Below are 16,557 nucleotides of genomic sequence, written 5' to 3'. Positions count from 1 at the left end.
CTGAGTTGCTTCTTGCAAGTCACAGTAGCTGATAGAACCAGTTTTCTTTCTTTTCTTTTCTTTCTTTCTTTCTTTTTTTTTTTTTTTAAATCAGTACCGGGGATCAAACTCACGACCGCCTGCTTGCAAGGCAGGTGTTTATGCCGCTGAGCTAAACCCCCTAGAACCAGTTTTCAAATCTGTGTCCTTGGCTCCAAGCCCCGTGCTCTTTCAACTACATGCCTCAGCCTTTTGAAAACGTATTATGTACTTGTGGCCTCAGTAAGCTGCGTGCTCAGAACTGAATTTAACTTCTTAAAATATCATCACTGCTTCCTGTTTACACAAAAAGTGACTTTCATTTGATGCCCTCACACGTTGTTGAGGCACATGACCAATTCCCTGCTCCCTCGTTCTTGGCTATCCTGGAGGGGGTGAGGGAAGTGACCACCTCATTCACGTCATGCTAATGGTGATGGCTGTAATCACCTGAATGACCTCTGTGGTCTCCAATTTTCCCGTCTAGGGAGAAGACTTTGGAGTAAATTGCTTTAAAAGTCTGTTCTAACTCTCTTGGGGCGTGGCAGCCCTGGGACTCTAACCCAGGGCCTTAATACTGAACTACACCTCCAGCCCTTTGCAAATATTTAGTTTCCAACAACATCTAAGTTGTCCAGACTAGGCTTAAGTTGATGATACTCCTGCCTCAACCTCCCAGATTACTGGGATTTAGGCACTCATATGTTCAGAATAACTCTAATAGTTTTGTGAGTTAAAATATGGTTTTTAAAAAACCTAAGTTAAAAAATAGTTATGAATTATTTTCTTTGGGTTTAACTTCAGTGGGACAAGGAAATATCTGGTCATAGTTCTCAGGGCTAGAAGGACTTGGTGATGCCTTTAGAATGACTGAACAATGAATCCCTATCACTGTGCTTGTTCTATGCCTCCTCCTCACGTTATTGAGCTTTGAGTTGAGTTTCTATTTCTCTGTTTGCTTGTTTACAAGTTAAACACGGGGTTTTGCCAACTTGCCAGTACATCTGGCTGTCTTGCAGTTCGCCCGAAATGAAATCACGGGTGCTATTCTTGCTTCCGTTTTTCTCCTCCCCTCCCAGACTGCTCTGCAGAATTTGTTTCTTCCGCCTAATGGACAGGTGATGGGGTCTCAGGGAACACCCCTCCCCGCTTTGGGGATGGCTGCTCAGAGCCGGAGACTTCCTGAACGATATTTACTTCTTGGTCTTTCTTCAATAGCTTGAAAATATTCTTTGCTGCTCTGGGTTTAAGTGATTTCTTGATTATATTCCAAGAGGAGTCTTTTTGTTCTTCACAGTGGGGTTTAAAACCAGGCTAAAAATGGATTCCGGTGGAGTTCTTCCCTTCTATCATGAATGTTCACTGAATGAGATATGAATGGGTTTGCATCGCCTGCCTGGTTTCTTTCCTAGTTTCTGCTTTTGGTCTACCAAAAGTCTATTTCTAATTTTGGGAAGGCCACATTGACAATTATTTTCATCTTTGCTGTATTTTTCTGCACATTTATGTAAATTAAGAGTGCAATGCTGATAGAAAAAGTAACATTTTCTTAGAGCCTCTTAATAAGGTAGTTTTTGCAACGCGTGTGCTAGTTTGTTTTTAAAGCTATTTATGCTCTTTAAACGATCCCATGATCCCACTGCTTATTGTGGCGGGATTATCTTCCAAGGAAACAGTCTGGCAGATCACGATTGGGTTAAGGAGTGCTTGCAGTACTGCAGTTATGCCACAAGATGGCACTCTGAGAATGTGAGATACTCAACTTCTTTTGTGCTGTCAGTAACTGAACTGCAGTTTCAACTTTTGTGAAATCAAATTACTTTTGACCAGGGAGCCATGCTTTTAAGACTTAGCATCCAACAGGTGCCACCATTCTGATACCTAGGGGAAGGATGAAAGTGAATTTTCTGGCAGTTACCGTGTCCTAATCAATGCTAACAGTGTTAAAAATCAGCAAGGTACATTTGAAGAACTTTGAAAGAAAAGGATTTCTTTTAAATATGTAACTTGTGACTCTAACAGAAAAGTCCTTCTCTGGCTCTCAGTTTCTCCATCTCTGCAGAGCGAAGTGGCCCAGCCAATGCCTGAGGGTGCTTTTATCGCAAATGTTCTACATTTGAATTTGTTGATTTTCTTCCACTCCACACTTGCTGCTTTAGCCAGCAAAGAAATACGAAGAAAAGATTGCCTATTTTACGCTTGTTTGACTCTATTCCTCTCCTACAAGTGCTCTCTTTGCTTCAACTGTCCCAAAACAAGCATGCCCAGATGTCCTGTTTTAATTAGGTTCCTTTTCTCTGGTGGCTTTTGCACGGGTCCCCCTCCCGCCCGCCTCCCCAATCCCTAACCAATCTGCCTGAAAGGGGAAGCTGTCTCTCTTTTCACCGCACAAATAGGGTTTTCTTAGTATTATGGAAGTCATTTTGTGCTAAGTAGATCCTAACGAGATGGGGGAAGAAGACACCGTGTCTGATGCTTAAAGCTGACACTGCTGGCATCACGCATAACGTGTCCAGTTAAGAAAACAGATTCTGGAGGCAGGCACGTCTGTCGCTCTTATTAGGTCGCCTCCACTGGCGAGCATTCATTGCCAGAAGCATGTCAGAGCTTTAGGAGAGAGACAGCATACCGAAAGGAGGTCAATTAATTAAATTACAGCCCAGTATTACTAAGCAGATAACCCTTCATTTAAATCCCCCGTGGCTAATAAGTGTCCCCTTCCTGGCATCCCCTGGGCAGTCTGTAAGTGAGAAGAATCCTGGCCTCGAGGGCTTTTGCTCATTCAAGGGCCTGTCAGGAACCCAGTGTGTGAGCAGCACCAAGGGAGCTGGCGAAACAAAATGCTGCATGAATTAACTCCAAACTACAGAGGCACCCCTCACGGGTTCCCTCTGGGTTTGAAGCACAAGCATGCCTACTACACGGAATCCCCTGGGGACACATCACATATGTCGCTTTGCTGTAGCTTGGGTGACAAAGGTGGGGAGGCATTATGCACAGTATTTTCCTGCATTTGTTTCCCCTGCGGTCCTTAGGGATTTGAAATCTCCAGATCGCCCTTGGCGCTGCTCTGCCGTCTGGGTGGTAGGGGTGGTGCTGGTGAATGATTTATTTCTCTAATTTCAGCACCTTATCTCCAAAGAACACAAATATTTCACTGAATAATGATACCGCCAGATCTCAGTTTGACAGAAGAAGCTCCGTGGACAAGGCCCTGTCAGGAGCTTTTAAGGAGCAAGCCCAGGAGTCTGCTGAGTGGACCCAGAGAGCCGCTGATGCAGGCGCTCTTGGCAGCCTTAGACTGTCACAGATCACTCCTGTATTGGTTTCTGCAGTGGAGCAATGGACAAAGAAACGTCAAATATTTAATCAGGACCAATTATCTCTAAAGAGGCATTATCAGCATAGTGTTTAAAGCTACAGGCAGCTAGAGTTGGACTCTCGAGGTTCACATTTCAGACCTGCTAGAGGTTAGCTCTGTGACCCTAAGTAAGTGACCCAACTATTTTATTCCTTAGTTTCCTCATCTGCAAAAAGAGTTGATGGGAGTTTGAACTTGCAGTCCTCCTGCCTCAGCCTACTGGGTAGCTGGGATTGCAGGTGTGTGCCACAGTGCCCTGTTCCATACTCCACATTTCACATCTTCGCTAACAGGACTTAACCTCATTTAAGAATAAAAGACATGGGTGTGTTTAACCTAACAGTCTAACCAGGAGACTTATGAGTTAACCCCATATTTATTTTCCTTCTGCTTTTTTTTAATCTTTTACTTTTAGAAAAATTAACTGCCTGGGGAATATAACATGTGACATGGAGACAGTTAATAATACTATATTGTATACTTGAGATTCAGGGAGAGGCTGGGTCTTAAATGTTATTACACAAGAGGAAAAAATGACTGTGAACTAATAGATATGTTAATTAGGTGGTTTGTGGTAATCACTTCAGAGTGTATACATGTATGAAACCATCAAATTGCACACAGTAAATTTATTCAGTTTTGTCAATTTTATGGTACCTCAAGAATGCTGGATAATTGTTTATGGCACCTCAAGAATGCTGGATAATTTTCAACTGCTATATAAAATTTTACTTATTAAAAGTCAAATGAGTAGGCTGAGCCTGTTGGCCCATGTCTGTAATTCCATTGTTTGGGAGGCTGAAGCAGGAGGATCATAATTTAACAGCAGCCTGGACTACAAAGAGAAACCCTGCTTTAAAAACATGGAAATAATTACTAAGTTTTAAAATGTTTATGGTAGGAGGCTGGGGATACAGCATAGTGTTAATACACTTATCTAGCAAGTGCAAGGCTCTGGATTTTATCCCTACAACTATAAAACCAAAAGGTCCCATGATAAAAATTACGAAAGATATAGGTTATAAAAGAGAAACAGAAGACTTGCCCAGAACCTTCTTATTCTCAGCTACTATAAGTAACTATTACCATTTTCTTATGTATTCATTGAAATGTTTTCTATACACATTTGAACATTTATGGAGTATATGCGAATATAATAATCACTCCTTATCCTTGGAGGGAATATGTTCTAAGACCCTTCGTGTGTGCCTCAAAGCATTGATAGTATTGAGTCGTACGTAACAGATGACCCTTGAATCCAAAGATTCAGCCCACCTTGGATGGAAAATGTTAGGAAAGGTCTAAAGAATGTGGCTCAGTGGTAACAGCTTGTACTTAGCATGCATGAGGCCACGGGTGAGTTCCTCAGTACCACAACACACACACACACACACCAAACAACAGTTGTGGAGAATATTGGGAAAAAATGCATCTGTCCTGAACATGTATAGACTTTTTTTTTCTTGTCAGTATTCCTTAAACAATGCAGTGTAAACAACTGTTCACATATGTGTGAGTTAAATGCACATACTGTCATTTTATGCAAGAGATTTAAACATCTGCAGATTTTGGTAAACGTGGGTAGGTGTCTCCTGGAACCAATTCCTGTCGGATACAGAGAGAAAACTGTTACTACTTCTTTTCCTGTAAATATATACTTAAAGTTTACTTTATTATTTATTTCCAGTAAGATTAATAATAAAATAATTAAATAGAAAAGATAAGCAATATACTGTAATAAAAGTTCTGTTAATTTGTTCATCACCTCACACACACACACGTGCACAGCAACTCAATCTGATAACTGAGACAGCATCTAAATGATTAGTGGGCAGGTAGCATATAAAGCCTGGATACACTCACACCCTGGGTAGGATAGAGCCAGATGGTGCCAGATTTTATCACACTGCTCAACACTATTTAATGTTATTTTCCATTTAATATTGTTGGACTACAATTGGTCACGGGTTTCTTTTCTGTTTCTTTTTTCTTTCTGTTTTAGTGGAGGTTGCTGGGAATGGAACCCAGGACTTCACATGTGCTAAGCAATCACTCTACCACTTAGTTACCCCCCCCAACTCTGATCTTAGGTTACTGAAACTGCAGAAACCTGAGATAATACACAGAAGACTATCATGTGTATGCAGACCCATTTTTACCACAACTGGAGTTGTATTGTACATTCTTATCTGTTCTCTTTAGTATTTGTTACAGTGTATCTTGGACTTGGGTCCTCATCAACATATACATCTACTTTTCTCTTTTGATGTCGGTGTTATATTCCATTACTGTACTCATTAAAATTTTTTTCAGTACTTTCCCATCTAAGGAAAATATGTTATACAGATGAAAAGCAGAAAAAGATATTGGGTGTTGGGAGAGGTGTTGAGATACCTAAGCAGTAGTAAAAGATAGAGATTTTAAATAATGCCACTAAATTTTAGCAACTACAAGCATCGATCAAACCAGTACTTTTTGTTACTGCTCTGTGAAGTAAATTAAATAAAGTTTTAGATGTAAGCCACAGGCTGGTTCTTCCCAATGCTTCTGTAACCAGAAACCATGCTTAATTTACTAGAGTCCTTTGAGGATTTAAATAGCACATGGGTAGAGTGGAACAGTGGATGCTATTTCAACTTTCAAAAATACTTGGCAAACTTTTATACCCAACACTTTTTTAAAAAAAAAAATGAGTCACTATGGGACCAAGGGGCAGTTTAGTCCTGGCAATGTTTAGTCCATATCTGTGGTTTGAAGATGAGACCTTCTTTTCAAGCAGAGTTCGCAGGGATACTTTGCAGAATGACCCCCTAATGTATTAAGGCCCCACGGGATCAGCAATGGGTCTGATTTGATTAAAATTCATGATAGTTTTGGAAGAGGGAGTGCAGAGTAAAATCACTAAGTTGGCTGATATCTCTGGACTGTCCCAATGAGGATAATATATGTCAAGAAGACATTTATTTTGTAGGAGTGGGCATAAAAGTGGCTGGCAAGCTTTGATATGAACAAGTCCACAGAAAGGTCTCTAGGGATGCATTCCTGGAATGCATTTTAGAAGTTTTACAATGTGCCCTGCGTTTTTATCTGTGTGTAGGATCTCTGCCTCAGAGGGCAATAGATGTAGAACAAGATGGATATAACGTCTTCAGAGGCGGGAGCTATTTTCACAGCGTTATCTGACATAGCCAGGAGGCTAGGAGTATGCTTATTCCTCCTCAAGGAGAAAAACTTAAGAGTCCTCAAAGTCAGTTGGTATCAGTTAGGTAATGCCTTGTGATCTGTATACTCATTAATTACTTTCTCGGGAAGTAGAGTCCTGCGGACGGAAACCAGCCTCTTACTCTTCACACAAGCAAGGAAAATGCCCTACCCTTGAGCCTTATCCTGAAGCACAACTAACTTAAATAGTATTATGATGCCTGCCTGGCAGTGTATAACTATTATTCTACAAACTTGCTAAATAGTCTTGTAATGATTTTGTTTCATGAACAGATAAATTTTAGGAACACCTTTCTATCCTAGATTTCAGTAGAAATGCTAAATAATCTGGAAGTTTTGAGTAAAGGGATTCGCCTTTTTTGATGCCTATCTTAAGTGTGCTTTTGGTGTTGGGTCTACAGATGTTGCTATGTGACAGGGTCCTGCCCAGCACTGAAACCTCTCTCTCAGATCCTCATTTCCAAAGTAACAAAAGAAAAAAAAAAAAAATAAGGAATCAACTGCACTTGAGGTCTTCAAAGAACTTCACCATTTAAAAGATAGCAGAAGCCACAGGTATCTAGGACAGTTTCCAAGAGGTGTCCTCAATATCTAAGTATTTGCCAATACCTATGTGCAGCTGTTTGCAAAGCTGCATCGCTGGATGAGTGGTGCCATTCACAGCAAGATGGATGGAGCCCAGGGAGACGGGAAGCCGTGCTCCTGTCTAGACCTTCTGTGCTCCCCATGACCATGAGGACTGAAGGAAAAATGTCCTTGGAATGGAAGCAAAAAACAATGAAAATCATACTTTAATTTTTTAAACATATGTTAGGGATTCAGTTTAGAAAAAATACAATCCCATGGTGTCTTTAGATTTTTACTATAAAGTATTTTCCTTTTCATAGGGTAACTTTTAATGATGAAAGTACAAAGTACATTTCTTGCCCTTCTCTGCTACCAAATATGTTTTTGAAAGCATGACTTTAATATCGGCATTTACACTATATTATGGAAGGGAATATCTAACAGAGTCTGGTTAATATCTTCTGAAGTTGTGAAATTTTCAATAATAAACAGACACCTCACAGGATGGCTGAGAAGCTCAAATGGGCTTTGTGATACAAAACTGATTTGTAAAGTGTTGTGTAAAATATAATGATATTAATTAGTCATGACACTTCATAATTTGGGATTAAACATTTAAATTGATTAAATCCTAGGTAACTATCCTTTATAGATATAAATGCAAATATGAAATTATCAGTATACAAGGATGTTCTCTGAAGCATCATTTGTATTAGCAAAATATTAGAAATTACTCAATTGTCTTATCAGTGATTGGATAAATCAGTTAAGATATAGTCATATAAAGGAATAAAAACAAGGTATTTCGGGTATGTTCTGATATGAAAATTTTTCCAGGGTACATATAAAATTATTTGAATAATAGAGTTCCAATTTTGATTAACATGCATTAACATATGCATATGCATGTGAAAAATCCTAAGTATATCTATAAAACTCTGGGTCATGCTTTGCTTTGGAAAGAAAGGTAGTGGGGAGTTTTGCTTGTGCTTTATTTCTGTGTTGTTCAAATTGATTACGATGAGCATTATTCTTTTTAATTAAAAATGTGAATTTATCCTTAACCCTGGCTGTCCTATTGTACCTGGGGAGAACGGTACACAAAGAGAGAGCAAAAGACGTGGATCTTTCATTTCTTTAAGAATGCATTTCCATGGTCTGAACCAGAAGAAAGCAAACAGGAGCTCAAATCTTTTTTACCTGTTTGATAGTGCTGTTTTGGTATTTGATCATGATAAAAGAGAAGAAAGGAAATGAACTCTGTTTTTTTGTTTTTGTTTTTTGTATGTTCACTTTGTTTTGCAAAATGTGAATAACCAAAAATATGTGGAGATCTGGGAAAATGAGTGCTCCCCCTAAATGACCACCACAGTTGTGAATTCCTATCCCAGTTAAAGATGGTAAAGCTCCCCACTGGACATAAATGTAGAATTGCTGAGGAGAGGAAATATTCCCCCTGCTCAGGCTGGCAGGATGTCCACGTGTAGTTCGGAACTGCTTCTTGTGCAGGAGCACACTGGAGGTTTCCCCTGAGCTGGAGTTATGTCTTCTGGGGGAGAAGCAGGCAGACAAGATGCATGCTGCAAATGCCTCGCGAAAGCCTCCTTGTGAGAAACTCGGGTTCTTCAAGGTTAAAATGAAATGATGGGAGAATAAGGCATACAGACATAGGATAGCCTGTCACCTTCAAGTGAGCAGAAAATACAACGCGGTAAAGTCCTTTTGACGTGCTTTACTGTGCAAAACATTGAACCTCTCCTGACATAGGTCCTGTGGCTTTGCCTTGCCACTGGCCCGTACCCTGCTAGAGGCCCCACTAAACTGAGAGCACAAAAGGACAGAGACCTTGTCTATCTCATTCAGTGTTGTAGCCCAAAACACAGATCAGCAGTTTGAATTGCTTTTCTTCGACTGTCAAGTGAATATTCTCCCCTGCAGATGAACTGTATCTAGAATGGTTTGCTTTCATACCACGGGATCATCCCATGGTTTAAAGGCTGCAGCGAACTTATCATCAGCCTGACTGGCCCTACTAAACACAGTCAGCTTTCTTTCCCATTGGTCGGGCCTTTCTTTCACAAACCTGTTTACTTTCACCTTTACAGATACAGCCAAAAGGCAGCGAGGAATGGAATGAAAAATCAGTTCAACCTCCATGAGCTGAAGATGAAGGGCCCTGAGCCAGTGGTCAGTCAAATCATTGACAAGCTGAAGCACATTAACCAGGTATGGTGCATACTCAGCACAAGCGGAATGGCAAACAGTGCACAGCTCACCGTTTGAACTGTGCATTTGAGCTTTTGAAAGAGCAGCTATATTGTTCGTTTTCTTCAGAGAGTCTCTCTGCTTTTTAGGGCTTCTGATCTTCATTTTTCACCTATTTTAAGTTATCATGGTGATATTGTAAGGTGAAAGAACGCTTGGACAATGGAGAAAAATATTTCTCATAGTCCTGCTACTCTATCCCCACGGATTTCAGTTTTACTTGTATTCTGATAGTTTTTCAGAGATTTACACATAGGCCTTTTTCATAATAGAAAGCATACAAAATTCCTGCTTGTTAAAAAAATGACACTAGGGCTGGGGATTTAGTTCAGTGGCACAGTGCCTGCCTGGTAAACATGAAATCCTGGGTTTGATTCCAGGTACTAAAACAAAACAAAACAAATTATAAAAGACACTATCGGCAATACTTTCACGTGTTGCCACAAATCTTCATATTAATCATTTGTATGGATGTGTAATATTCATAATTAATCAGCCTACTTTTGGTAAATATTCAAGTTGCTTCCAATTGTATACTCCCATAAAGTTACCTCTTCATATGTAGTATTTTTTCCTCCTCTCTGATTATTTTCTTAAAATACTAGTGTTATTGAGCCACAGGATATGGAAATTTTAATGTCTGTCTCCAAATTGCTTTCCAATGAGAATGCATCAGTTTTCACCACCACCCGCAAGATGTAAGGGGTCCAATTTCACTGGAAGTTGATGCTCTTGCCAGCTTCTGACTCACTGTCACGCACAGAGACACCCACAGATTCCCTTGACCTGCACACATAGTTTTCCCTCTTGGAAGGAGTTTAGTAACAAGACACAAATAGAAGTTAGTTGTACCATCTGTTTGTGATTGCTTTGTGGCCACAATATGAAAGGCCACCAAAAAGGCTACCATATGCCAGTGTGATGGTGATCCTATCCCATGATCCATGAATGAGAGGACCATGGCACCACTGACTTCTATTTGTAGCTAGGAAGGGCTTTGTGGAACTGAAATCCTTATGTGAGCACAAAGGTTTCTGTGTAAATACACTGGCATAATTTTGATTGTTGGTGTGAATTATAGCAGGAAAAAGTTTTGTGTCTTTTGGAAAAACGTTTGCAAGGCCTTCCGACGATTTCATTGTGAGAGACTTGACAGCATACTTGGATGTAACCCCTGCAGTGCCTCATAAAATGTCCTGCACACAGTGAGTGCTTAATAAGTGGTTGTTGCCTTTGCTGAACACATGCTAATGGCAGTGTTTACAGGGCCGAGCTTTCCTTCTGTGCAAGCACAGCCTCGCTCAGTTCAATGATGATTATTTCACAATGCATCTCTGAAGGGGTCAGGACAGACAAATGTAAAGCGCCAGATGCTGGGCTCAGGACATGGCGTGCTTCACCTGGGGATATTGGTAGTATTTATCTATCAAATGATTGCCACATTATCTCAAACTGTATGTGTCTTGGTGGCCCTACTCAAAACAGTTACATCCAAGCACTGGCAAGGCCAAAATCTCAGGGCCAGTCACTATGTCCCTAATCCTGAATGAGGAATCCTGCCAACAAGTCAGTAGACCATAAGCAGCACATACTGTGCTCAGCCACATGCTGGGGGCATCAGGATCCAAAACAAGCCTAATCCTGCATTTCGCCAGCCTCCTTGGGAGGGGAAACGCAAGCATAAAAAAGTGGTTATAGATAAACGGCAGCATGTGATGGGATGTTACTACTGGTTCTGGACAGCAGGCTTCGGCTCTGGTGAGCTTGGTCAGCAGGAAGAGTTGAGAGAGCGGCAAGTGTTAAGATCTGTTGTAGATGACATGTAGGGTTGGAGTAGGTAAACACAAGCAGGGAAGGGAAAGATCAGACGGAGTTCTGCAGGTGGATTTCACCTGAGAAAATGGGAAACAGACATGAGTTTCTATATGATCCAATAGTTACTAAAAGTGTGTGTTGCAAACCTTTTAGCAAAGACTTCATGTACAATAGAAAGAATATGGACTCCATCCAAATTAATCCAAATATAATTGTGAGTCTCAGAAAATACAACTTTTGGCAAATCACTTGACTCCTCTCAACTTCAGGTCGTTCACTGTAGTATGATAGGGCTGTCAGAAGTTTCTGTTGTTTGTATGTATGTGTGTATATGTGTGCATATTACGCACACACAAAAAATATAATTTCATGTTCCTGACAGGCAGTTATTAAATGGGACTTATGAAGGTTATATTCAAGCTTTTCCCTACAGACAAAACTTTACTTTGAAAGGGAGTTCCAGTACTTTTTTTATGGAGAAAAGGTGAAACAAAATTTTATAACAAAATAATAGGAGAATAACAATGGTTAATACATTACACGTTATTATCTTGAAAATAGTTGCTCAGGGTCTTTGCCAGCCTGAGTATGCTCCTCCTGTTTGAGCAATTGTCAATCCCTTTGATACATCGCTTTTCTCCAGTATTGTTGCCTTTTTTTCCTTTCCTCTTATTTTCAATCACAAAAGGTAAAATCAAGCCAGTTTTGCCCCAAGTGGTGGCATGCCTATAATCCTGACTATTCAGGAGGCTGAGGCAGGAGGACTGCAACTTTGATGCCAACCTGGGAAACTTACTCTATCGTAAAACAAAAATAGATAAGATTGGGCATGATATCACTCCCTGTGTTCAATCCCTAGGACCATAAATAAATAAATAAAAAACAACAAAGCTAAAACCAGTTAATTTATAGAAGGAGGTGTATATAGTCAGAATGAAGGAGATTGGTATTATAGTTCTCTTTGGTTGGCCTCCAAACATCCACACTGATTTTCATCTCATTTATGTTGCTGTCCAAAACCCTGTTTTTCAAAACTTAAATAAAATTCTAAGTTTGGCCACGATTCAATCTGAAGGTGCAACACTTTAAGGAAGTCAACAAGAAGAAAGTTATGGTGGTAGTAGTGATATTTATTGTGATAATGTGTTACGTTTGTATAACATTTAACCACATTTCTTTATTCTCTCTCTCTCTCTCTCTCTCTCTCTCTCTCTCTCTCTCTCTCTGGGTAATAGAACTTATAACTTCATGCTTTTCATGCTTCCCAGGCAGGCACTGTGCCCTGAGCTATATCCCCGGCCCTTAGCCATATTTCAAAGTGATTTGTGTTCTAAAGACTAATTGCTTAGGGAAAAATAATCAACCTGGAATTGTATAATGTATAGAACTGTCACAAAGACATTCTTTTCAAGAACTCATTGTTGCCTTTGGAAATATTATCTTTGCTACTCCCTGGGAGGTAAGTAATAAATAATGTTTGTCCCTTTTATAGCTAGGGAAACTGAGGCAGGAAACCATCAAAAGATATAGCAGTTATGCTGCCAAAACATCCAGTGAGTTCAATTGAAAATTCAGTCAACCATCTAGATGTTGTTGTGTACACTGCCAAACATCTGGATTCACTGAATGCCTGACTAAATTAGCCTAAAGTTTTGGTGATGAGGATGTAGAATCAAGTTTAACTTGTGCAAGTCCACATGTCAGTAAGTGGTAAATCTAAGAGTACATTGTTAGTTTCCTAAGCCCTTTGCTTGTTTCTGTGTCTACTAAACCACCATACTGCTTATCTGTAGATCCACAGATATCTCCCTGTGTGTACATTATACCCATGTGTTCCCATCCCAAGGAACTGTAGCTAGCCCATTTCTGAACACATCTAAAAATAACTCTTCACTTTCTCCCATGGAAATTCTCAGCTGCCTCCTTTTGGATGATGGTTGCTGTTGATAGCGCTGGAAATAATATACCCACTCAGGGGATGAAGTAACATTATTTCCATACTGACAGTCCCATAGTGTAACCCTGGGCGGATGGGTTCAGGGTCAGACCCAGGCCCCTTTCCTGGGAATTTTTGCAGGTGTGGAATGTCGGCCCCTCCTCCTTCCAAGCCAGAGTTCATGTGTAACATTCCCACGATTGGAATTAAGAACGGTTTTATTTCTTTTTCAATTTCTAACCTGTGTGAGAATTTATTGTCTTGTGTTAGGAGAGGAACTGAGCTCTTTGAGTTCTCAGTGTCAGCCTCAGAATTTTCTGGGCTATATTGTTTTTGTTAGTATTATTGACCTCCAGGCTCCTGCATGGAGACAAGACTTGGAAAATACCAGGTCTGATCATTAATACCTACTTACCCATATAATGTGTGCCATTTAACCTCTAGCCCAACTTCATTTGCAATATTTTCTCTTTCTTTAAAATATCTACTAGTTGGTACTAATTTAGCAATCCCTAAATCCTTGCAGAAGTTATTGTTCCCAAGGAAAATATAGCTATTTAGATTTCAGTTCAGGTTCAGGTTCAAATGAAATTCCAGAAATTATTTTCTTGCCCATTTGGACACAGTTGAAGCCAGAACAGCCAATACCTGACCGTTTGGTGTCAGCTTTTCATTCAAAGTGGGATAAAGTCTCATCTGTTCAGGATGGTTGGAATGTCCTGCTGAATGGGGGGGCGGGCAGTGGATGATATGGCCTCTAAGGATTCTTTGCAGCCGTGTGATTCTGTGATTTGTGGCTTAGGGTCAAGCTTTAACCCAGCACCCACTTGGGAAGAAGTCTTGTGACTTTATTCACTGCTTTGCTAGTCCTTTAAAAACACACTGTCCCCAGGTCACCCCCTTCCACTTTGTAGCCTCTCATCTTTTCAGAGGTTATTCCCTTCCCACAAGTCTTCCAGCCTAGGCAGATGGAATTTAAACTTGTGCCCCCCCCCGCCCGTTCTTCTGTTCTTCTGGCTTGTTATTATTAGGCTATGAAAACATTAAACTATCAAAACAGTTTTCTATTTATCACCCTTCAGTTTTCCTCTTCCAGGGCCAGATAGGTGACCTGTCTTCAAATTGCGTTAACCCTATGACTCTACAAAACTGATAATAAGTCAGTCCTATATTTGGATAGCACAATTTTGTAAAGCTCTCTTGCGTATACTTGGTAAATTGGTAACAGTGGCTATAAGCGAAGCAGGAAATATTACCTCCACTGACCAGAAGAAACTGTAGGACCTAGAAGTATGCTAGGACTATACTTAGAATCCAAGGCTACTGATTTCATCCTCCACACTTTCTATGTCTATAAAGACACAGTATACCTGTTAGCAAGATCCATGCATGAAAGATAAGCAGGAGTACAAAACAGAAACTTTTTAATTTGTGATCTAACAGTTTCTGTGTGTTCCATACAGTGATTTCTATAGTCTGAGACATTCAAATCAGCCACAAAAGGTATTAAACATGTTATTTACCAAACCCCAACTGAGATGATCCTTAGAAAACAACCTATCGTGTTGTGTGGCGTGGAAACTAAGGAGTTCAGTGGCATGAGTTGGAGTTGCAGGTAGCATATAAATTTTCTGTGATCTCTGTCTAATTCATAGGATGATGTTAAGTGGTCAAAGAAAAATTTGAAATGTAGAGAAGAGAGTAAAATACTCCGACTCCCATCCCTTTCTGTAAACACTAGGAAAGTCAAGATTCCTTGCAGACTTTTACAATGAAGACAATAATTTTTTTAAAAAATAGAAAGTTAAAAATTTTAGTGAGTTAATTAGTAAAGTCGTTAAGTAACAGAGTACACAGAACATTCCTGAGCGTGTGGGATTTTTTGTTTGTTTTTGTTTTGTTTTAAAGAATCTTTGAAGTAGCCTCAGGCAAGAGAGGCAACACTTCCAAATCACTTTTCATGGTCTTCTCACAGTAGTATGAAAGAGTTATAAAATATCAGTCTAGTCCCATAGTTAGTAGAAAAGTTAACATTGATCTGAAATCTCTAAGTAAAAGAAACGTTTCTAAATTCAAATTTAAATTAAAGACCTTCCATAGGTGGAATTACATCATGCTTCCTTCAATACAAATGGTATTTTAGAAATCTAGTAATTGCTGTGTGGTGGGGTGGTGGCGTGTGTGTGTGTGTGTGTGTGTGTGTGTGTGACAGAGCATCTACAATGGCATGTTAACAAGAGTCAGTGAATGACTTCTGACTCACAAAGGACAATTCAAATTAATCTTTAAATATCAAACCTAGACTCTGTAGAGCTAAACATTATTTCATAAAGTAAAGGAGAATTAGCTGATATATTCCAAAACACATTTGTCATTTTAAAAATCTGTCATTTTGCTTAATAGCCTGAAAAATAATTACAATGTCTGGTGGCTTTGGGGAACATGTGTTTTTAATACCTTAATTATTATGTACAGTTTAATAACACCACACCAAGAAGAATTTCCAAGTATTTCACATTATTTTTTGAAAATGAATCATTTACTATATTTAGAATATTCAGGATTAAACCTACTTAAATTGGGTCATGTATTGTAGTCCTTGAATATTAAATTTCTCAAAAATGGAAGATGCCTCAGGAATGTCAAGCCAGCATGTTGTGGGTAGCTGTGTTATGGTGCTCTAGATTGAGCAATGCAGGAAAATGAATTAATTATTTTCTTTGCTGTATTATATTTTCTCATAAGTTTTTTTAAAGTTACAAACATTGAAAGCATTAGTTTTGGAAAGACAAGTTCTCTATGAAAAGAGAAATCTACCAAACTATACAGGCTACCAGGCTTACAAAATTTAAAATACATTTCTAAATTATATTTGAAATCCATAGTTTCATCTTTTATTAAATTTATATGCAGCCCAATATTCTAATAAACAATTACAAATGATTGTTCTCTGTAAATCTTTAATGTATTCATATATATATGTACTATAAATATATATATTTATAAATGTATATATATGTACTATAAATATGTATATATGTATAAATTTTGGAGAATTGAAAGATAACATTTTACCTATATACATGTGTATGAGCTTGTTAAGAATGGTATAATATGTATATGGTTATTTTTTCTTATAGCAACTAACACAGTATCATATACAAACTAAAAATTGTATATATACATATATTTATATATTTTATATATATTTACATGTTTTAATTGATTGGTCAGTTCAAAGGACTCAACCTGTGTGGCTCTCATTTTAGTTCTGCATTCAGATTCGATTTATAGGATATTGCATGCTCAATACTGACCAGTTTCTAAGCGTCAAGGTAAAGTTTTAAAGTGCAGGGCCATAAGGTCTAGGTTA

General features: G+C 39.1%; 1 protein-coding gene across 1 annotated transcript in view; it reads left to right on the top strand.

Moving 5' to 3' along the window:
• The window catches only part of Gpc3 (glypican 3), a 410,090-nt gene that overhangs the window by 294,067 nt on the left and 99,466 nt on the right, over window positions 1–16,557 (top strand). Inside the window, exon 6 of the mRNA XM_063246437.1 lies at window positions 9,274–9,394. Coding sequence (XP_063102507.1) covers window positions 9,274–9,394 — 121 coding nt within the window. The remainder of the gene's footprint in view (window positions 1–9,273; window positions 9,395–16,557) is intronic.

This window comes from Cavia porcellus, unplaced genomic scaffold (genome assembly GCF_034190915.1).
Source record: "Cavia porcellus strain 051 isolate PalLab524CR breed Dunkin Hartley unplaced genomic scaffold, mCavPor4.1 scaffold_3, whole genome shotgun sequence".
NCBI lineage: Eukaryota > Metazoa > Chordata > Mammalia > Rodentia > Caviidae > Cavia > Cavia porcellus.
Note: the sequence above shows the minus strand (reverse complement) of the source record. Positions and strands in the feature narration are given on the sequence as shown.